Source organism: Somniosus microcephalus, chromosome 16 (genome assembly GCF_052327205.1).
Source record: "Somniosus microcephalus isolate GS21.2 chromosome 16, FLI_Smic_1.0, whole genome shotgun sequence".
Taxonomy (NCBI): Eukaryota; Metazoa; Chordata; class Chondrichthyes; order Squaliformes; family Somniosidae; genus Somniosus; species Somniosus microcephalus.
In genome coordinates this window covers 98992072-99015338 of record NC_141002.1, presented here as the reverse complement: position 1 = coordinate 99015338, position 23267 = coordinate 98992072, and the positions used below count along the sequence as shown (strand labels likewise).

Here is a 23267-nt window from a genome sequence, read left to right as displayed (position 1 = left end):
GATCGCCAAGCCAAAGCGGGCGGTGAACTCCAACTAAAGTTACAAATAAACGCTGTAAGCACGCAGGTACAACAATTGGAGGCAAATCACAAGGAGGATCGGATAAAAGAATTGATGATGAATATAAAACTTCAACCAGCAACCAACTGCAGTCACACAAAAAACAGCCCGCAGACAGCAAGTAATGTTGGATAGCGATGAATGGCGAGATGCAGCTGATTTATTAGTTCAATAATTTACAAAATTTGACAAACTGATCCAACCATTGCAAGGACAGCCAGTTTTTTTTTTTTTTAATTTGAACATATTACAGTCCTATATTTTGTTCTCCACATTGTACATAAAGGGTCTGGATAGTAGCAAAAAAAAACCACTTGGCACAGTTGTAAATAATGTCATACAAAAACAAAGAAATATTCACAATTTGCAGAATGTAGTGTCTTCCAAGTATAAGTGGAACGTGAAACTCATTTACTTGTGGGTATGAAACTTGGGCGCGCGCGCACACACACAACGACAAAAAAAAAAGCTGGCCTGGGGTAGGGACCGCAGAATTCAAAGTGAGGGGAAATAACAGGTTATTCAAAAGGCAGTGTACAAAGGAAAAGTCATCATGATAAATACCAGTGTGTTAAACTTTAGAGGGGGGGGAAGGGGTGAAAGGGGTCAGTAACATCACGCCCTGGCCAATGTTCCCCATAATCTTTTTTTTTGGGTGCGTGGCCCCTTTAAGGGGCTGCGCGGCCCGATCAAAGTACCGCGCACGCGCAGTTTTCCCCAATTTAAAAGCCGGTGAGCCGGCTGCACGGGAGCTCCAGAGCGCTGCGTGGCTTAATGGGAACATTGGCCCCGGGCCTGTTTCACTCCCCGCGCCTGATCTTCATTCTCATCACAGTCGATCGGGCGGGGTGTAAAACAGGCTCGTGCATTACCGCCAGTGACGGGTTTCACCCCCCAGAGTGTCTCGCCAATGCAATGTTATAGTCAGCACAAACTGGCAATATGCTCAAATCTGTGCCAGGGAGAAGGTCATCTTGTTTTTTTTTTAAACCTGATACAAACAAACATTCAAGTTGACTAATGTTACAATACTGCAAAGTCTCGATATCGGATACGTTGCTTACAAACTACGCGTGGTTTCCACTACAAAATAAACAGCTACTGAAAATTCTTGCACTTTGCAAACACAGGACACCCACTATTTACAGATTCGCTGATCTTCCTGCTAAAGGGAAGAAGCGGAGAATAACACTTCACTGTAAGCCGTTGTGATGCTTTATGTCCTACAGTCTAGGGAGCTGCCATTTATAAAAAAAATAACTTTTTTTTGCCAAGCATCAGACATGCAGCGAACTCAATGGGTTGATCAGCTATCAACAGCAGCACCACCGGAAGCAAATGAACTACATTCCTATACGTTTCTGGTCTCTTGGTGGAGTTGAAGATTTAAGTCCGTGGCTCCAAACTAACACGGGCAAAAATGACGCACTGGTAAATCTAGTTGATAAATAATTTATGTACAGATACAACCAATCTACACTGGCTCGAGGAGCTGATTTAAAGCCTTTTGCACAGGTTTCTTGAGCTCGTTCACCTCAGCATAATTCACAACTGTCTGTAAACGTTAAGAGTTTCCAGGAGGTGGTGGACAGACAAACGTGAACAAAAACCGAAAGATCCGCAAGAATGCATTACAGTGCTCCGAGTTGAGATCTATTATTATTATTTTTTTTAAAAAAAGATGCAGTTTAAAAGATGCAGTTTTTCTCTCCATTTCCCCTCCCACCGAGAGCCACTCGCCACCCTGCGCCATTCAGGCAGGAGGGCAGACAAGACGCCCTCCGCGACTGGCGCTGCAGTTCCGCGACTGACCAGCGAAAAGACGCTGTCCCGCCCGGTGGCACGAGATGGGCGACTGCAGCTTCCCCTCTCTCCCACCGGCCACCCGATCCCAGAGGAATAGTTCCAACGCTCACTGTTGTGCAGTCTGCCATAGAATTGAGCAAACCCACCCAATCGCGGGCAAGCGAGTGAGACACAGAGCACTGGGGCGCAAGCTCGTGATTTTTCCTGTCAGCAGTTATTAACACCTAATTATTTTGACATCGATTCAATCTTTAAAACCATGATTAAAACGGAAAAATAAAGCAGCACTTAAAATAATGAACGGCTGATACAAAGGCGTTTAGATTTTACCTCTGCACACGATCGTGGACATCGATTTCTGGCATTCCGCTATGAAATTTAAAGTACCATGTAAGCAATGCTTAGAAGCAGCACAATCGAAACAGGACGCATTTTGGCACGCTCCTGGTGAATACGGCGAATTTGGGGTACCCATTTTCTCAAACGAATGGGCCGGAATCGGGGGGCTTCCAGGATTCGGACCTCATTGTCCCCCTCACTCCAGAATTGGAGGCAGACATAACATGATGTTAAAAATTAATTCCCGTGAAAAGCAGTCTGTTTTAAAAAAAATAAAGGGTCCCTTTCTGCCGTCAGCTTATAGCACACTTTGATCATAACTGGGGAGGGGAAGGGGGGGGGAAAAACAGGCAGCGAAACTGTCCTTGTTTAATTTCTGAATGCGACGTATCCAGATGAAAGTACCACAGGATGTGACCTCCTCTCAGCAACATATCTGGATTGTTGATATTGGAGAAGAAAATGAAGGGAATTTGTCAGGCACCAGTTCGAAGGGTTGATGGTAGATGATTCGCTCTGTGGGCATGGATCCCACTACACAAGCTGATAGCCGGAGCCCGATGTCTGGTCATATTCTATTGTATACTGATGTGTCCAGTCCACCATTACAGGGCGAAAGAGGCCAAAACATCTAAATTCGAAGAAGTCTATGATATTCCTAATGCAACCGTGGCTGGTGGGAGGGTAAAACAGAGAAAAAACAATTCAATCGTCTGAATGCATCAAAGTTACATAGAATGTACAGCACAAACAGGCCGTTCAGCCCAACTGGTCCGTGCCCGTGTTTGTGCTCCACTCGAGCCTCCTCCCACCCCTCTTCATCTCACCCCATCAGCATAACCCTCTATTCCTTTCTTCCTCATGTGTGTATCTCGCTTCCCCTTAAATGCATCTAAACTATTCGGCTCAACCACTCCCTGTGGCAGCGAGTTCCACATTCTCACCACTCTCTGGGTAAAGAAGTTTCTCCTGAATTCCCTATTGGATTTATCAGTGACTATCTTGTATTTATGAACCCTAGTTTTGGATTTCCCCATAAGTGGACACATCATCTCTACGTCTACCCTGTCGAACCCTTTCATAATTGTAAAGACCTCAATCAGGTCACCTCTCAGTCTTCCCTTTTCTAGAGAGAAGAGCCCCAAGCCCGTTCAGCCTATCCCGATAGACATAACCTCTCAGCTCTGCTATTCTGGTATGAAAGGGGTGAATTATTTGTGAAATAACAACAGAAAATGCTGGAAAAACTCTTGAAGAAGGGTTCGACCCGAAACGTCAACTCAAATTTCTCTCCACAGATGTTGCCTGACCTGCTGAGTTTTTCCAGCATTTTCTGTTGTTATTTCGGATTTCCAACATCTGCAGTATTTTGCTATCGAATTATTTGTGACGTGATTAAAAAAAAAAGTAATCCATATATAATTTTTTTAATTCATTCACGAGACGTGGGCGTCGCTGGCAAGGCCAGCATTTATTGGCCATCCTTAATTGCCCTGGAAAAGGTGGTGGCGAGCCGCTTTCTTGAACCGAATGAATTATAAGGCCTTCAACTTATTTTTTTCCCTGCTAGTTTTTGTCTGACTGATTTCGTCAGTGAACTGCTGTCTGAATTTCAGTTCACGGTGACTGAAGTGCACAGTATTAGTATCACACTGAAGCGTTTATACAAACAGGTACTCACTTGAAGGGACTTTCAATAGTGGTTGTCGTAACTTTAAAGTGCTTGTAGCGTCTTGCATTCATCCTCTCGTTTGTAGTTATTCCAAGGCAAGCGATCTTCACCAATCAGAAATAAACCAGTTAACGTTTCAACAAACAAGCGATTCTTCTTGGGGGTAGTTTACTTTTAACTGACACACATGCAACTCTTACGTATTAAACTTTGGAGCCATTCTAAGGCATTTCTTTAAATTTAAATAAAAGCTTCAATCTTTGGAAATCATAACAATTTGCATTTATATCGCACCTTTAACATAGTTAATTGTCCCAAGGTGCTTCACAGGAGCGTTATAAAACAATATTTGACACTGAGCCACATAAGGAGATATTAGGACAGGTGAGGTCAAAGAGGTAGATTTTAAGGCGGGTCTTAAAGGAGGAGAGAGAGGTAGAGGGGCGAGAGAGGTTTAGGGAGGGACTTCCAGAGCTTGGTGCCTTAGCAGCTGAGGGTACAGCCGCCAATGGTGGAGCGATTAAAATCGGGGACGCTCAGGAGGTCAGAATGGGAGGAACGCAGAGATCTCGGAGGGTTGTAGGGCTGGAGGAGGTTACAGAGATGAGAGGGGAGTTGGGGGGCGGCTAGGCCACAGACGAATTTGCAAACAAGGATGAGCGTTTTAGAATCGAGGCGCTGCCAGGCCGGGAGCCAAAGGAGGTCAGCGAGCACAGGGGCGATGGGTGAACGGGACTTGTGGTGAGTTAGGTTAAGAATTGCACAAGAATTACCCATAAGATGTACCATTTAATGTTAAAAATGCCAAGATGTTTATCCTGCACAGGCTACCCTTCCCCCCCATAGCTTGGGTTCTGCTCCAGTCCCAGAGCTGGAGAGTTTCAACTCGGTCCCCGCCCAATGACAAATTCAGTGTGAGCGCTGCATGTGGGAGTTTGAAGTTCTCACCGCACTCTGAACTGTAATACCCTGGGGGCGCGACAACACACACTTGTGTTAACGAGGTACTTAGATGTTGAGCTCAGACACTGCTGCTGGAGTCTTGGTGCAAGTTAGGATACGGGCAGCAAAGTTTTGGACGAGCTCAAATTTAGATATTGAAATAAACTAAAAATAATTAACAGGGAATATTCCGAATACATTTTTAAAAAATCCGTGCAGTCCCGATGGCTCACGAGCAAAGCTTCCTTCTCCGGGCCTGGCAAACCCAGGAAGGGTCTGGGTCAGTTTTTGTGGAGTTGGTTCATCTCAGCCGAGGAGCCAATTCCTCCAATTCTGGCCTATTGAGCATTCCCAATTTTAATCGCTCCACCATTGGCGGCCGTGCCTTCAGCTGCCTCGGCCCTAAGCTCTGGAATTCCCCCCCTAAACCTCTCCGCCTCTCTTTCCTCCTTTAAGACGCTCCTTAAAACCTACCTCTGACCAAGCTTTTGGTCACCTGCCCTAATATCTCCTTATGTGGCTCGGTGTCAAATTTTGTTTGATAATCGCTCCTGTGAAGCGCCTTGGGACGTTTTACTACGTTAGAGGCGCTGTGTAAATACAAGTTGTTGTTGACAGGGACTGCAATAATTGCTCCTTCATGCATCTGGATTAAGGAAGGGGGAAAATCAACCAAGAATCCAATGCAGCGATCCTCAACAGGAGTGTCCAGGTGGAGCCGCTGAGCAAAGGACAGGATCGGAGTTGACAATGAAGTGTCCCAACATCGGATCGTCTGCTGAGACACACAGTCAAGGCTCACAGGCAAGTGAAGTACGAGAGAACAAATCACACTTTTTAAATTCCTTCTCGGGAAGGTGAACGTCACTAGCAAGGCCAGCATTTATTTACAGTGCTATGGGGAAAGAGCAGGGCGAGTTGGACAACGTTCCCTTTAAGCTGTGCGGCCTCGCAGCGCTCTGGAGCTCCCGCGCAGCTGGCTCACCGGATTTTAAAGGGAAAATCCGCACGTGCGCGGAATTTTGAACGGGCCGCGCGTCGTCCGTTAAAAGGGGCCGCGCGGCCCCAAAAAGTAATTCGAGGGAACACTGGAGTGGGACTGATTGGATAGCTGTGGCAAAAGAGCCGGCACGGGCGTGATGGGCCAAATGGCTGCCTCCCGGGCTGAGAGATTCTGGGAGCTGTCACAAAAATAAGATTCCCGCTCGAGGGGCGATTCCAATCTCCCTTGCCCAGATGAGGGTAAATATCAGCGGCAAACGTCAACCAGATTTGCACTCTCGCGGCTGATGGCATTAGTGGCGACCCCGAGACAGGTGATCTGATCTGGCCTGGCTTTCCATCTGAGAATAGCGTCAAGAGGAAGGGTGGACCAAAAATAGGGGGAGAAAGTCCTAGGGGTTGGGGTGGGAGCAATGTGGCCCCCAAGCTGGCCATAGAAAAATAGGAGAAGTAGGCCCTTTGAGCCTGCTCCACCATTCAATGTGGTCATGGCTGATCCTCTATCTCAATCCCATATTCCCGCTCTCTCCCCATACCCCTTGATGCCTTTTGTGTCTAGAAATCTATCTATCTCCTTCTTAAATATATTCAGTGACTTGGCCTCCACAGCCTTCTGTGGTAGAGGACTGAAGTAAAAGAGCTGGAAGCTCTTTATGAAGGTGGCCAAGTGTCCGTAGCGACGTCGCTTATTGATCCTGCAATGTCAGCTCTTTCCATCATGGTGAAGGAAAAGAAAGACTTGCATTTCTATAGCGCCTTTCACGACCGCTGGACATCCCAAAGCGCTTTACAGCCGGTGAAGTACTTTTTGAAGTGTAGTCACTGTTGTAATAGAGAAAACGAGGCAGCCAAATTTGCGCACAGCAAGCTCCCACAAACAGCAATGTGATAATGACCAGATAATCTGTTTTCGTGATGTTTGTTGAGGGATAAATATTGGCCAGGAAATAGTAACACGGGATCTTTTATGTCCATCTGAGAGGGCAGACGGGGCCTCGGTTTAACGTCTCATCTGAAAGCCGGCACCTTCGACAGTGCGGCGCTCCCTCAGCACTGCACTGGGAGTGTCAGCCAAGATTTATGTGCTCAAGTCCCTGGAGTGGGACTTAAACCCACGGCCGTCTGACTCAGAGGCGAGGGTGCTGCCCACTGAGCCACGGCAGAATTTACCAACCGTTGGAATATTCACCCACTAGTAGGGAGCGCGAGTTGGGGTTAAACCGTCGTGAGACAGGTTAGTTTTACCCTACTGATGATGTGTTGTTGCAATAGTAATCCTGCTCAGTGCGAGAGGAACCGCAGAGTCAGACGTTTTAAAACAAAAAGAAAAAAATCTTAGTCTCAGCACAGCCTTGCTGGGAGCTACCACGAAATGGTGGAAAAATAAGATTCATGCTCCTGAATCTCTCAATTCTTGAAAATTCATTCTCAGGATCTGGGTGTCGCTGGCAAGGCCAGCATTTATTGCCCGTCCCTAGTTGCCCTCGAGAAGGTGGTGGTGAGCCGCCTTCTTGAACCGCTGCAGTCCGTGTGGTGAAGCACGGTGCAGCACGGTGGCATAGTGGTTAGCACTGTTGCCTCACAGCGCCAGGGACCCGGGTTCGAATCCGGCCTCGGGTGACTGTCTGTGTGGAATTTGCACATTCTCCCCGTGTTTGCGTGGGTTTCCTCTGGGTGCTCCGGTTTCCTCCCACAGTCCAAAGATGTGCGGGTTTGGTTGATTGGCTATGATAAATTGACCCTTAGTGTTAGGGGGATTAAATACGTGGGGTTACGGGGATAAGGTGGGATATGTGTTGGTGTAGGGGTTACGGGGATCGGGTGGGATATGTGTCGGTGCAGGCTCAATGGGCCGAAATGGCCTCTATCTGCACTGTGGGGTTTCTGTGATTCTGTGAAGGTGCTCCCACAGTGCTGTTAGGGAGGGAGTTCCGGGATTTTGACCCAGCGACGATGAAGGAACGCCGATAAATGTATTGGCGAGGTGGCGGGGGTGCAAATATCAGTGGCAGAGTAAAAGCATGCCGTCGGTCAGAACCCCTTGGCTGGGTACGGCACAGGTCACAGGGAGACCGAGGCGTAAATATGGCAATTCAAAACCTTACTCGAGAGGCACAAACCGTTCAACGGTTGTAATCTTAACAGACCTGAAATTCGGGAAGTAGATTTTCCTGTTTACCTGATACATCTGACACATGAGCAACACGGCCACCCACAGAAAGTGGAAAAGACTGTTCAGAAACATCCAGAAAACCCACGGGGAGCAGCTCGCAATTTCAGTGAGGTACGTCCAGAATCCATCTTTCGGGTAGTTGGTCTCGCAGTGGACGCGCCAGTCTGAAGTTAAAAAGGGTAACCGGCCATAAATATCTCCCGGGAGCGAGAGGAAGCAGACCAGATTCTAGTCGTTGCGCTTTACTTACATAAGAAACAGCCGTAAATCATCCAAATGATCATGCCTAATAAGAAGAACAGGTATCCGATGAAGTATCGGTGGTTCCCCGCTCCTAGAAAACAGGGAAAATGTTCACATCAGGTGATTCGATGATTTAAACAGGAGACGATACTGTACCGTAACAAAGTTTAAAAAAATTCATTCATGGGATGTGGGCGTCGCTGGCAAGGCCAGCATTTATTGCCCATCCCTAATTGCCCTCAAGGAATTGGTGGTGAGCCGCCTTCTTGAACCGCTGCAGTCCGTGTGGATTATAAATTTTCATAGCAGTTTTGATACAACTGCGTGGCTTTCTGGGCCACTTCAGAGGGCAGTTATGAGTCACCCACATTGCTGTAGGCCCAGACCGGGCAAGGGCGGCAGGTTCCCTTCCCTAAAGGACATTAGTGAACTAGCTGGGTTTTTAAGACAATCCGGTAGTTTGATGATAACCATGTAACTACTGTTGCTTTTGATTCAGTAACAAATAACAATCAAAACATTGCAGCAATTATATACTCTAATTAGACACTCTTAAAAATATATTTTTTTAAATGTACAGGAAACTTTCGATTTACCGGCACCTAAATAACCGGAAATGTCGGTTAACCGGCAAAATTCAGGAGTAGGTTCAGGTAACTTTTATTACTTGCCTTCCTCCATTTGTTGCTGTGCAAGGGTGTGGCTGCAGCTGTTGCTAAGCTATAGTGACGCTTGCAACTTGTGGCCATTGTTCTGAAGCTGTTACAGGGTTTGTTGCTTTATACGGAGCTCTCAGCTCCGTCTCTTTTACTCTAGCGTTCGGTTATCCGGAATTTTTGATGAACCGGCACCACGTCGGTCCTGTCCTTGCCGGATAAAAAAAAGTTTCCTGTATTCACAGGACGTGGACAATGTTCCCCACAATTCTTCTGGCCCTGCGTGGTTCTTATATTGAAAAGCCGGCTGCGCGGGTACCCTGGAATAATGTGCGGTCGCATAGCTTAAAGAGAACATTGGATGTGGGTGTTGTTGGCATTTATTGCCCATCCCTAGTTGCCCCTTGAGAAGGTGGTGGTGGTGAGCCACCGCCTTCTTGAACCGTTGCCGTCCCGTGTGGTGAAGGTGCTCCCACAGCGCTGTTAGGGAGGGAGTTACTTTATTGTAGCGGTTTGATACAACCGAGTGGCTTGCTGGGCCATTTCAGATGGCAACCACATTGCTGTGGGTCCGGAATCACATATAGGCCAGACCGGGTAAGGACGGCAGATTTCCTTCCCTAAAGGACATTAGTGAACCAGATGGGTTTTTACGACAATCCGATAGTTTCATGGTTACCATTACTGATAGTAGCTTTTGATTCCAGATTTCTATTTAATACGGCACGGACTTGATGGGCCGAATGGCCTCCTCCTGTGCCATTATGACTAATTAACTGAATTCAAATTCACAAACTGCCGTGGTGGGATTTGAATTTGTCTCTCTGGATTACTAGTCCAGCAACATGCAACTGTACCCACACTTGGAAGGGGAGACAATTGCAGGACTATGGGGAAAGAGTGGAGGAGTGGGACTAATTGGAGAGCTCTTTCAAAGAGCCGGCACAGGCACGATGGGCCGAATGGTTACCTTCTGTGCGGAGTCATTCTATAATTCTAACTGTCGAGTTAAGACTTTTCAGGACGCCATATCAAAGAGTATTAAATATTTCTGACATGAATGTCTCTCAAACATTTGAAGTTATGATGTTGTAAATAAAGCCTACACATCATTACAGTCTATTCTGATTTATCTTAATATATCGTTCTTCAGAATGTGGGCATCATCACTTTCTATGGTGGACTGAAATACCCTCCCAGGGAAATCCAAAACTAGAGTTCATAAATATAAGATAGTCACCAATAAATCCAATAAGGAATTCAGGAGAAACTTCTTTACCCAGAGAGTGGCGAGAACGTGGAACTCGCTACCACAGGGAGTGGTTGAGGTGAATAGTATAGATACATTTAAGGGGAAGCTGGATAAACACATGAGGGAGAAAGGAATAGAAGCATGTGTTGATGGGGTTAGATGAAGCAGGGAGGGAGGAGGCATAGGCCAGTTGGGCCAAATGGCCTGTTTCAGTGCTGCAAACTCTACGTAATCCCATTTTTGCTTAGCCTTTTAGTTCCCCACTGCTATTAACTCCGACTACGTTCCCCTAATTGCTTTAAAAATCAGTATGAATGCTGTGACTTACCCACACAGTTACCAACCCATGGGCAGTGGTGATCGAACTTGGCGATGCACCTGTTGCACACAGCGCAGTGCTTGGACCGAACGGGCTTCTGGATCTGATCAGAAAACACAAAGCCGCGTTGAAACAGAGTAAGCAGGGCGTTATATATTTGTGAAGGAACGCATACGTTTTTGTAGAAAGAAAGACTTGCATTTCTATCGCGCCTTTCATGACCTCAGGACATCCCAAAGCGCTTTACAGCCAATGAAATACTTTTGAAGTGTAGCCACTGTTGTAATGTAGGAAACATGGCAGCCAAGCTCCCACAAACAGCAATGTGATAATGACCAGATCATGTTTTTGCATGATGTTGATTGAGGGATAAATACTGGCCAGGACAAAGGGGAGAAGGTCCCCACTCTTCTTTGATATAGTGGCCGTGGGATCTTTTACGTCCACCTGAGAGCGCAGACGGGGCCTCGGTTTAACGAGTCATCCGAAAGACGGCACCTCTGACAGTGCAGCACTCCCTCAGCACTGCACTGGGAGCGTCAGCCTAGATTATTGTGCTCCAGTCTCTGGAGCGGGACTTGAACCCAAAACTTTCAGACTTGGAGGTGAGGGTGCAACCCACTGAGCCACAGCTGGCACCTACTGGGTGTGCACACGCCTCACAAATTGCAGACGAGACGCTGACGATTTGTTTTTTTCGGGACTCTGTGCTCCAATTCATGTGCCTTGGAGAATAAGCAAAACAGCCCAGGCATTAGGACAGCAGCCCCAGCATCCTCAGAGAGGGAAGCAGCAATCTGGAACAGGACACGAGTGATGGAGTGAAGCCAAAGACACGAATCTCTGATCTGCTAAGGATCAGCTGTTATTCTAGTTATAATAAATAGATTTTTTTTCCTAAAGGACAAAAAAGCCCAAATTTAAAGAATAAACTCATTTAATATGCAGCTGATTTCCTTTTTAAGATGTCAGAATTAAACACAAAATCTAAGAAAAAAAAACCAATTTAATTTACAGCAATGTAATTATTTATTTAGATTTCACCGATATAGCGGCTAGACTTGTTTCACGCTGTGTGAAACACTGGCTTGGCTGCGTGTAAATTCCCAGTAACTATTTCAGGCAAGGATGGGGAGTGGCATCTGAAGAATGAAACAGGGTCCCTCTTCAGAAAAGCCAAGTGGAAAAGTAGGTCATATCTTACCAAACAAGTACTGCAAAATATGCTAAGATCCAAATGCCCAGATTCAGCCAGTTCCACTATTGTCTGTGATACAAGAAAAAACACAACAGTAGAAATCAGTAACATCTTGCATAAAGCTCGAATACGAAGCTATTTCATACCAAGACATACATTCCTATAGCTGAACCAGTCAAACAACAACTTGCATTTACATAGCGATTTTTAACATAGTAAAATGTCCCAAGATGCTTCACAGGAGCATAATCAGGCAAAAATTCACATCGAGCCAAAGGAGGAGACATTAGCACAGGTGACCAAAAGCTTGGTCAAAGAGGTAGTTTTAATTAAGCAGCGTCTGAAAGGAGGAGAGGTGGAGGGGTTTGGGGAGGGAATTCCAGAGCTTCGGGCCTAGACGGCTGAAGGCACGGCCGCCAATGGTGGGGCGAAGGAAGTGGGGGGACGCGCAAGAGGCCAGAGCTGGAGGAATGCAGAGTTCTCAGAGGGTTGTAGGGCTGGGGGAGGTTAGAGATAGAGAGGGACAAGTTTTAAAAAGTATATATTTTCCTTGCTATCTTTCTCTGCTGTGTGGGAGATAAGATCTGGGACCTCGTTTTCCTTATGAACCTCAATGCTGTCCTGCACTGTTCATCACCATGACCACTGGTTCTTCTGCCAACTTTGGCTTGAAATCGCTCCTTCCCCCTCAAAACTGGAATGCTTCCAGACACTCTACTTTGCCGTCTAGTTAAGAATCAAAAATATATTCACAAAAAAGTGCATTAGATCCCACTGACCAAGACAATACCTGATGCAGCCACCAGGAGGAGCTAAAATGTTATTTTTAATTTGAGTGGGTGTTCAATTTTCTCTAAATATATACCCAAAGTTAAAGAGATTGCCAACTGAGGAAACTTCATGTTGTAACAGGAAGGCCCTCACATCCAGCTGTAGCAAACTCCGTAACTTATACTGAATAAGCACTACTTTTTACAAACTGACGTAATTAGACCTCCAGATCGAACAGGAAAGGCCTCCATGCTTGATAAACACACAAGTGAAAAAGAAATAGAAGGTTATACTAAGGAGGTAAGATGAAGAGGGGTGGGAGGAGGCCTGTGTGGAGCATAAACACCGGTATGGAGCAGATGGGCCGAATGGCCGGTTTCTGTGCTGTCAATTCTACGCTCGTGATTCTCATGGGAATGGAAAACCTCATCAAGAAATCTCCCAGCCCCATGAAACGACTGCAGATCAAATGTTCAAGGAGCTTGTGAGTAAATTTGCAGCATTGTTTCAACCCAGGACTGGTGGATTATCAGAAAGGTTCGAGTTTCAGCCAAGAAGCCAGTGAGAGGGTGAGTCAGCCTCTCACTTGCTGGCAGAGGTCATTTCAAGGATTACTGAAAAGAAGCTGATTCCTAGGATGAGATGGTTGTCATACAAGGAGAGATTGAGCCCATACTCCTAGAATCACAGAATGGTTACAGCACAGTAGGTGGCCATTCGGCCCGTCGAGCCCGTGCCGGCTCTCTGCAAGAGCACCTCAGCTAGTCCCACTCCCCCGCACTTTCCCCGTAGCCCTGCAAATTTTTCTCTTTCAGGTATTTATCCAATTCCCTTTTGAAAGCCGCGATTGAATCTGCCTCCACCACCCTTTCAGGCAGTGCGTTCCAGATCCTAACCACTCGCTGAGTAAAAAAGATTTTCCTCACGTCGCCTTTGGTTCTTTTGCCAATCACCTTAAATCTGTGTCCGCTGGTTCTCGGCCCTTCCGCCAATGGGAACAGTTTCTCTCTATCTACTCTGTCCAGACCCTTCATGATTTTGAACACCTCTATCAAACCTCCTTTCAATCTTCTCTGCTCTAAGGAGAACAACCCCAGCTTCACCAGTCTATCAGCGTAACTGAAGTCCCTCATTCCTGGAATCATTCTCGTAAATCTTTTCTGCACCCTCTCGAAGGCCTTCACATCCTTCCTAAAGTGTGGTGCCCAGAATTGGACACAATACTCCAGTTGAGGCTGAACCAGTGTTTTATACAGGTTCATCATAACTTCCCTGCTTTTGTACTCTCTACCTCTATTCATGAAGCCCAGGATCCCGTAAGCTTTTTGTAACCGCTTTCTCAACCTGTCCTGCCACCTTCAACGACTTGTGCACATATACCCCATGATCTCTGTTTATCCTTTAGGATTGTACCCTTTAGTTTATATTTCCTCTACTCATTCTTTCTACCAAAATGTATCACTTCGCATTTTTCTGCATTAAATTTCATCTGCCATGCATCCACCCATTCCACCAGCCTGTCTATGTCCTCTTGAAGTCTATCACTATCTTCCTCACTGTTCACTACACTTCCAAGTTTTGTGTCATCTGCAAATTTTGAAATTGTGCCCTGTACACCCACGTCCAAGTCATTAATATATATCAAGAAAAGCAGTGGTCCTAGAACCGACCCCTGGGGAACACCACTGTATACCTTCCTCCTGTCCGAAAAACAACCGTTCACCACTACTCTGTTTCCTGTCACTTAGCCAATGCTGCCACTGTCCCTTTTATTCCATGGGATTCAACTTTGCTGGCAAGCCTATTATGTGGCACTTTGCTGCACGTCTTTTGGAAATCCATGTACACCACGTCAACCGCATTGCCCTCATCAACCCTCTGTTACATCATCAAAAAACTCGATCAAGTTGGTTAAACACAATTTGCCTTTAACAAATCCATGCTGGCTTTCCTTAATTAATCCACACTTGTCCAAGTGACTGTTAATTTTGTCCCTGATTACTGTTCCTAAAAGCTTCCCCACTACCAAGGTTAAACTGATTGGCCTGTAGTTGCTGGGTTTTTTACACCCTTTTTTGAACATGGGTGTAACATTTGCAATTCTCCAGTCCTCTGGCACCACCCCCGTTTCTAAGAAGGATTGGAAGATTATCGTTGGGCCGGAAACGTACTTATCAAGAAAGTTCTGAACACACTTCAGAAATTCTTCCCCCTCCCTACCCTTTACACTATTACTATCCCAGTCTATATTAGGATAGTTGAAGTCCCCCATTATCACTACTCTATAGTTCTTGCATCTCTCTCTAATTTCCCTGCAAATTTGCTCCTCTGTATTTTTCCCACTATTTGGTGGCCTATAGAATACACCTCGTAGTGTAATGGCACCTCTATTATTTCTTAACTCTCGTCATATAGATTCTGTCCTTGACCCCTCCAGGACATCCTCCCTCTCCAGCACAGTAACATTCTCCTTAACCAATACTGTCACACCACCTCCTATCTTTCCTTCCCTATCTTTCCTGAACACCCTATATCCAGGAATATTTAATACCCAGCCCTGCCCTTTTTTGAGCCAGGTCTCCGTCATTGCCACGACATCATATTCCCATGTGGCTATTTGGAGTTTAGAAGAATGAGAGGTGATCTCATTGAAACATACAAGAATATGAGGTACATTGACAGGGTAGATGCTGAGAGGTTGTTTCCCCTAGCTGGAGAGTCTAGAACTAGGGGGCATAGTCTCAGGATAAGGGGTCGGCCATTTAGGACTGAGTTGAGGAGGAATTTCCCAGCACTAACGCTCTTGTGAAAGGTTAAAGGGATTTAAAAAAAAAAACATACGCAATTTGAGAGACAATCGCCATCTCTCACAAGTTACACTAAACTTGTGTGACATTTTAACATTATCAACAACAACTTGTATTTATATAGCGCCTTTAACGTAGTAAAACGTCCCAAGACGCTGCAAAGGAGTATTAAAAGACAAAATATTTGACACCTATCCACATAAGGATAAATTAGGGCAGGTGACCAAAAGCTTGGTCAAAGAGGTAGGTCTTAAGGAGCGTCTTAAAGGAGGAGAGAGGGGTAGTGAGGCGGAGAGGTTTAGGGAGGGAATTCCAGAGCTTAGGGCCTAGGCAACAGAAGGCACGGCCGCCAATGGCCAAGAGGGCAGAATTAGAGGAGCGCAGAAATCTCGGAGGGTTGTGGAGATTACAGAGATAGGGAGGGGCGAGGCCATGGAAGGATTTGAAAACAAGGATGATAATTTTGAAATTGAGGCGCTGCTTAACCGGGAGTAATGTAGGTCAGCGAGCACAGGGGGTGATGGGCGAACGGGACTTGGTGCGAGTTAGGACACGGGCAGCCGGGTTTTGGATGGCCTCAAGTTTACGTAGGATGGAATGTGGGAGGCCAACCAGGAGTGCGTTGGAATAGTCAAGTCTAGAGGTAACAAAGGCATGGATGAGGGTTTCAGCAGCAGATGAGCTGAGGCAAGGACGGAGACGAGCGATGTTACAGAGATGGAAGTATGCAATCTTTGTTATGCTGCAGATATGTGGTCGGAAGCTAATTTCCGGGTCAAATATGACACCAAGGTTGCGAACAGTGTGGTTCGACCTCAGACAGATGTTAGGGAGAGGGATGGAGTCAGTGACTAGGGAACGGAGTTTGTGGCGGGACCGAAAACAATGGCTTCGGTCTTTCCAATATCAAAATTAACACGTCAGACAGAAACAAATGGTTAATTGAGCAGTTCACAAAACACACTCTGTATTTACAACCAGTGCTGTGGATATCCTCCTGATCAAGTTAGAAGGTTTTGTGGGGGGTGGTTTCTGGAGTCTTTTCATTACCCTGTTTAGTTTGCAGGAGGTATGCTGATTATTCTGCAAACTCAAAAGAATTTGACTCGTGCTTTGTTAACCAACCTTTGTGGACTCTCAAACTATTTGGCCCAGACCCAGTTCAGATCGAATTAAAAGACTAGCATTTATATGGCGCCTTTCACGACCACTGGACATCTCAAAGCGCTTTACAGCCAATTAAGTACTTTAGAAGTGTGGTTACTGTTTTAATGTGGGAAACGCGGCAGCCAACTTGCACACAGCAAGGTCCCACAAACAGCAATGTGATAATGACCAGATAATCTGTTTTTGTTATGTTGGTTGAGGGGAAGTATTGGACCAGGACACCAGGGATAACTCCCCTGCTCTTCTTCGAAATAGTGTCACGGGATCTTTTACGTCCACCTGAGAGAGTAGACGGTCTCAGTTTAACGTCTCATCCGAAAGACAGCACCTCCGACAGTGCAGCGCTCCCTCAACACTGCACTGGAGTGTCAGCCTCGCTTTGTGAGATCAAGTGTCTGGAGTGGGACTTGAACCCACAACCTTCTGACTCAGAGGTGAGTGCGTCACCCACTGAGCCACAGCTGACACAGGGCAAGGATGCACAGGTTCCATTATCCAAGTCCTTGTCTTTAAAAAAAGGATGCTGCCCCCATAACTGCTCCTGACCCCTCAGTGTTGGTTTAGCCTCCCACACTGTCGTCCTTTCTTCCACCCCTGTCCCCTGGATCAGAACAGCATTGAACCGACATAGAAATTGCTGGACGGAAAACATCCAAGGTCCGTCTAGTTCACCTTCTACTGTGCATGATACAACAATAATGGAATCAAAGAAAAAACTTGCATCTATATATATATCCTTTCACAACCTCAGGATGTCTCAAAGCGCTTTAAGGCCACGTAAGTATTTTCTAAAGTGTAGTCACTGTTGTAATGTGGGAAACGCAGCAGCCAATTTGCACACAGCAAGCTCCCACAAACAACAATGTGATAAATGACCAGATAACCTGTTTTTGATGTTGGTTGGGGGATAAATGTTGGGCAGGACACAGGGGAGAACTCCACTGGCTCTTCTTTGAATAATGCACTGGAATCTTTTACATCCACTTGAGAGAGTAGACGGGGTCTCGGTTTAACATCTCTTCAGGAAGACTGCACCCTCAGACAGTGCAGTGCTCCCTCAGCACGACGCTGCAGTGTCAGCCTAGATTATGTGCTCAAGTCTTTGCAGTGGGACTTGAACCCACAATCATTCTGACTCAGAGGCGAGAGTGCTACCCACTCTAGGCTGACACTTGAGTTGTTGACCAATCACAGCGATCAATCTCTCTAATCAATGAGTCTACAACAGACCCAGACGTGAGGCGAGGAAAACCCCCAGTGGTGGAGCTTTGGGAACCAGGGGTCCAAAGTCACCCGTTCCTCCTGAGCACGTTACACTCACCACACGTCACGTCTCAAATTACTCATACACTGTACCCAAAAATGTTTTTATTTTAAAAATTCTGCCAGCTAGGAGTTGTCGGAGTGATGGCAGCTACATTTCCCCCTTTCCTGTCACCTCATGGATTAAGCCCCTTATGTAAACTAAGCAGCTTCGCAAGTCAGCCAAGGATATTGTTGCCACACTCATCTCATGTCTGAACAATGGATAACAAAATATAATGAATAACAGAGCAGGATGTCCGCGTGTTAATACAAGGACTGGTTTGAGGTCGGTTAAGGTGATAGCCAGTGAGATGAAGTTGCATGGACCATCCCTTTAATTAGACTAATTACACAGTCAATAAAAATTATAATCTAACTGCAGAAACAGTGAGACGTTGCAAGTACGCTTAAATACTTGCAGTATTTCTAAGGTTAGATTGATAGCTTTTAAGTAATTAAAACATCTGTAAAAATAATAATGGAAACAGAAGCAAAAAAGGATATCTGTTCACTTTTGGGACTTAACTTATAACTACCTGCAAACGCAGAGGGGCCGAGCCAGATGCAGTACTTATACTACTGTAACTCGACACTTAATATAAAGTTTCTTTTAATTGGAATGTGCTTGCGAATAAGGCGGAATTTGTGTCTTTGCCAAGGTTAATTCATGCCCTTGCTAACAGGATGTGAATTACGGTAACTGACATTCCACAGCCTTAACTGCACTGTCGGAGGTGCCGTCTTTCGGATGAGACGATAAACCGAGGCCCCGGCCGCTCTCTCTCGGGTGGATGTAAAAGATCCCACGGCACTATTTCAAAGAGGAGCAGGGGAGTTCTCCCCGAGTGTCCTGGCCAATATCTATTCCTCAACCAACATCACAAAAAAAAAATACAGATTCTCTGGTCATTATCACATTGCTGTTTGTGGGAGCTTGCTATGTGCAGATTGGCTGCCACGTTTCCTACATTGCAACAGTGACTACACTTCAAAAAAAAAGTACTTCATTGGCTGTAGAGTGCTTTGGGACGTCCAGTGGCCATGAAAGGCGCGATATAAATGCAAGTCTTTCTTTTCTTTGACCACACGCATTATTTGACTGACTGGCGAGGAACGTATGGGCACCTTTGCTGTAACTCAGTGTTGACCAACGGCCCTAGCATGGATCCCAATAGTAGGGTTTACAGGTTTGGGCACTGCAAACCCCCGTCTCCCTCTTACCTTCTTCTTTTGCTCTTCTGTGGCTTTGATTACCCCTGGGTCCGATTTCCACGACTTACCAAAATTGTAGAAGAGTCCCACACTATTGACCAGAAATGGGAGGTGGACTGACAGAACGGGAAGATGTTTTTTCAGTGTTAAGGAATTAAAGTCTCGAGAGGCCAGTGTCTGGAATTCTAAGATTCCTGTTTACTTTCCATCACAGTAAAGCTTTGCAACAGCTAGTTCCATAATTCTTGATTCCCTAGAGTACAATACGGTCCGAGCCACTTATGTCAGCATCCCGCATATAAATCGACATAAAAAAGGGAAGCCCCAGTCCCTTCTCTGCCAAGTTGTGTGTGCAGAAAGTGGAAGCAGATAATGAGGGGTGAGTGGGGCCAGGGCAAAAATCACATCTTTATCACTCACTTCCAACTGGTCAGGACAGCGGACCAGTTGGAAGTGAGTGATAACTGTACTCAAGACAATTGGATAAATTGGCACTTAAGCATTCACCTTCCCTCCCTTCCCCCTCCACAGGCGTTTCATCAAGTAAAAAATCCACTGGAAAGGAATGATCAAACAGATATTGGAAAGGATATCAGCCCACAGCCAGAAGAACCATGTAGCATACATCCAGAATTTGGTGGCCAGGTAGATTCCAAGAGGAAGTGCACTGTGCATGGAGTGATCGAAGAACGATCTGCAAGAGACAATAATGTCAATACAGTCCGTGATGCCCTTACCTTTACCATTATCATCACCTCCAGAACTTTACACATGATGACAAAGGACAATGTGCCTGTTTATGTGTGCGCGGCTGTGCAGTAATCTGAAAAGTCCCGCGCAGGCCGCTCACCGGCTTTTACATTTAAAATTCTGCGCATGCGCGGTATTTACAAAGGACCGCGCATTAAAAAAAAACAGGCCTCGCAGAACAAAGCGCAGCTCACAGCGAACATTGGCGATGGCATAATAAATACATGCTTTACTGTTTTTTAACCTGTGACCCCTTGTCCTACTCTCGCAATTTAACTTCAAATATTCTTAACTATCCTGGGTACCTCTGTGAGATCACCTGTCAGACACCGTATCGCAGGCTAGAAAAGCCCCAGTTTCTCCAGTGTTCCCTCAGACCTGTCTCTGGGATCAGACTTGTGGCTCATCTCTGGACTGCCTCCAGCAGGCAAATATCTCCTCCCGTCTCAGTGACCACAACCGGGCACAGTTTTCAAGGTGCATCCCGATGACGCAGTGTGATCACAAGTTCCTCGGACACGTTCTATTTTGGCTACGTAATTAACAGCAGATTATCGCTGTTTACATCACTGTCTGAAAGGAGTACCTAAGCAGTGCCTTTCATTCTTGGGATATGGGCCGTAATCGATGGGTCAGTGGAGGAGTACATCACGTGGCACGTACTGTGCTTGAGATATAACGTAACGCCTCTTCATGGGAAATTCTACACACAACTTGTATTCATACAGCACCTTTAACGAAAACGTCCCAAGGTGCTTCGCAGGAGCGTTATCAAACAAAATTTGACACCGAACCACATAGAGACATTAGCTGTGTCAGCTGTGGCTCGGTGGGCAGCACCCTCGCCTCCAAGTCAGAAGGCTGTGGGTTCAAGTCCCACTCCAGAGACTTGAGCACAAAAATCTAGGCCGACGCTCCCAGTGCAGTGCTGAGGGAGTGCTGCACTGTCGGAGGTGCTGTCTTTCTGATGAGACATTAAACCGAGGCCCCGTCTGCTCTCCCAGGTGGACATGAAAGATCCCATGGCACTATTTGGAAGAAGAGCAGGGGGAGTTTTCCCCGGTGTCCTAGCCCAATATTTACCCCTCAATCAACACCACTAAAATAGATTATCTGGTCATTATCACATTGCTGTTTGTGGGAGCTTGCTGTGCGCAAATTGGCTGCCGCGTTTCCTACATTACAACAGTAACCACACTTCAAAAGTACTTCATTGGCTGTAGGGCGCTTTGGGAAGTCTGGTGGTCATGAAAGGCGCGATATAAACGCAAGTCTTTCTTACTTTATTAGGGCAGATGACCAACAGCTTGGTAAAAGAGGTAGGTTTTAAGGAGTGTCTTGAAGGGAGAAAGAGGTAGAGAGGCGAAAAGTTTAGGGAGGGAATTCCAGAGCATAGGGCCAAGGCAGCTGAAGGTACGACCGCCGATGGTGGCATGATTAAAATCGGGGATGTGCCCGAGGCCAGAATTGGAGGAGCACAGAGATCTCGGGAGGGTTGTGGAGCTGGAGGAGATTACAGAGATAGGGAGGGGCAAAGTCACGGAGAGATTTGAAAACAAGGGTGAGAATTTTAAATTATATATTGTAGACACTACAACTGATTCTTGGCCAGGATTACAATCAAATCAAGGAGTATAAATGACATCATAGGAGCTCAAGAACAGCAATATGGATGCTGAGAAACGCAGAGGGATTGGGGGTGGACAGAAAAAATAATACGCCAACAGTTGCCAAGTTTCACTTAAATCACTTACTTGGAAAGGAATTGCACCAGTGCCCAGACTCCACAGTACATTAGTCCCTTTATTAGCCAAGAGTCAATGTCAAGGTCGGCTATGAATCCCATCAACCAGATCACCAAGAATGGAGTTCCCAGCATCACCTTCTGACGAAATTCCTGTTTTTAAAATAAAATTGCAGCAAAACCTAATTATACGACACTCCAAACATGTAAAAAATTTCAAAGACAAATTGCAAACTCAGTCAAGCCAAAGACAGTTATTTATTTTTGGTACAGTAGTGAATGCGGGAATGAAGGAACAGGTGAATGCATCCAACAAGTCTCCTGCTAAAAGTGTTCACATTGGCAAGTACGCACTACATCTCAAGAATGTGCAATTTAATCGAAAGAATTGCATCGTTCTTCCTACTCCAGTATGCGCCAATGAAAATATTACAATCTGACCTTTTTGCAGTTTTCCTTGTGAAGGATATTAACTAACCTGAAGGCTAATTGTGCCATTGCATGGTATAAATAAAACTTTAGTATATTTCTTGATCACACCAAGATTTTTTTTTAAACTCAAAGCTCACCCAAATTGGTGCCAAGATGCCCCAAAAATATAATTCCTGGAATGTGTAAACGCCAGCGACAAAGCAAGAACAATGATCCAAGTTTGATATAAGGGTCCCTTTTAAGGATTATACTTTGTGCTACTCATTTCACAATTGTCTTAAAAATATTTTTATTTTTAAAGTTCCCAGATCAGAAAGGTGCCAGAGTCGACCTCCAAGCTAGGAAGAGTTAGCAGACTTCACCCTCAACACCAGCAGAGCCCCAACCAGTGTTCAACCAAATTGGTTTTGGGTGCGTGGCCCCTTTAAGGGGCTGCGCAGCCCATTCAAATGACCACTTGTGTGGTTTTTGCCATTAGAATGCCGTTGAACCAGCTGCGCGGAACATGCAGATCGTTGCCAGGTCGCGCGGCCACACAGCTCAAAGCAAACTTTGGCCCCAACAATGGTTTTCAGCAGAGCCTGGGTTAGGGAAGGTTAGAAGGGAGAGGAAAAATACCCACCTAGTGTACCGACCATCCATCATGATCCAATGAATCCAACTGAAAATGTGACTCCAGGCGAGGGCAGGATCAGACCTGGCTGTGATGCCCTCTTGCAGTCAAATAGCCCTCAGCTGCACACTGTCGAGACTCATGTACGAATAATGCCTGCTCGGAGAGATTCTGGGGGCAACCGGTGGCTGTGGAACCATATCTCAGCAGCAGTCAGGGTGGAAAGGTGACCAAATCAGAGTCCTTTATTAACAGCCTTGAATCATGTCACACCAGGAGCTGGGGCAATGCTCTGATTCAGTTCTAATGTAGGAACGCTGGCTGCTCAGCACCACGCCACCCAGTTACGGCTAACATCAGGAACTCATCAGCTGGGGAATTGGACTCGCATCCACTGAGCTGTATTGCCATCTTTAACTGCTCGTTCAAGAAGATCTTAAGCTAAACTGCACAATAGGCGTTCAACCTAATAATATGTGGGCACAAGACTCAAACCCCCACATTTGCTGTTTCTCTCAGACGTTTCATCCGAGTGGAGATACACAGGTCAGTCTGTATCTGTATTTGACACCTGTGTCAGCCGCGGCTCAGTGGGCAGCACTCTCGCCATGGAGCCAGAAGGTTGTGGGTTCCAGTCCCCTCCAGAGACTTGAGCTCAGAAATCTAGGCTGACACTCCAGTGCAGTACTGAAGGAGTGCTGCACTGTCGGAGGTGCGATCTTTCGGATGAGACGTTAAACCGAGACCACGTCTGCCCTCTCGGGCGGAAGTAAAAAAATCGCATGGCACTATTTCAAAGAGGAG

At 46.0% G+C, this 23267-nt stretch overlaps 1 protein-coding gene across 1 annotated transcript in view; it reads right to left on the bottom strand.

Moving 5' to 3' along the window:
- Positions 1-200: 200 nt before the first annotated feature.
- Positions 201-23267, bottom strand: part of zdhhc17 (zDHHC palmitoyltransferase 17) — a 98940-nt gene continuing 75873 nt past the window's right edge. Inside the window, exons 9-17 of the mRNA XM_086009732.1 lie at positions 21429-21571; positions 19518-19618; positions 18934-19058; positions 11669-11731; positions 10474-10567; positions 8245-8328; positions 8001-8158; positions 3887-3981; positions 201-2878 (exon numbers count right to left, since the gene is read on the bottom strand). Of these exons, the coding sequence (XP_085865858.1) occupies positions 2740-2878; positions 3887-3981; positions 8001-8158; positions 8245-8328; positions 10474-10567; positions 11669-11731; positions 18934-19058; positions 19518-19618; positions 21429-21571 (1002 nt within the window). The 3' untranslated portion in view covers positions 201-2739. The remainder of the gene's footprint in view (positions 2879-3886; positions 3982-8000; positions 8159-8244; positions 8329-10473; positions 10568-11668; positions 11732-18933; positions 19059-19517; positions 19619-21428; positions 21572-23267) is intronic.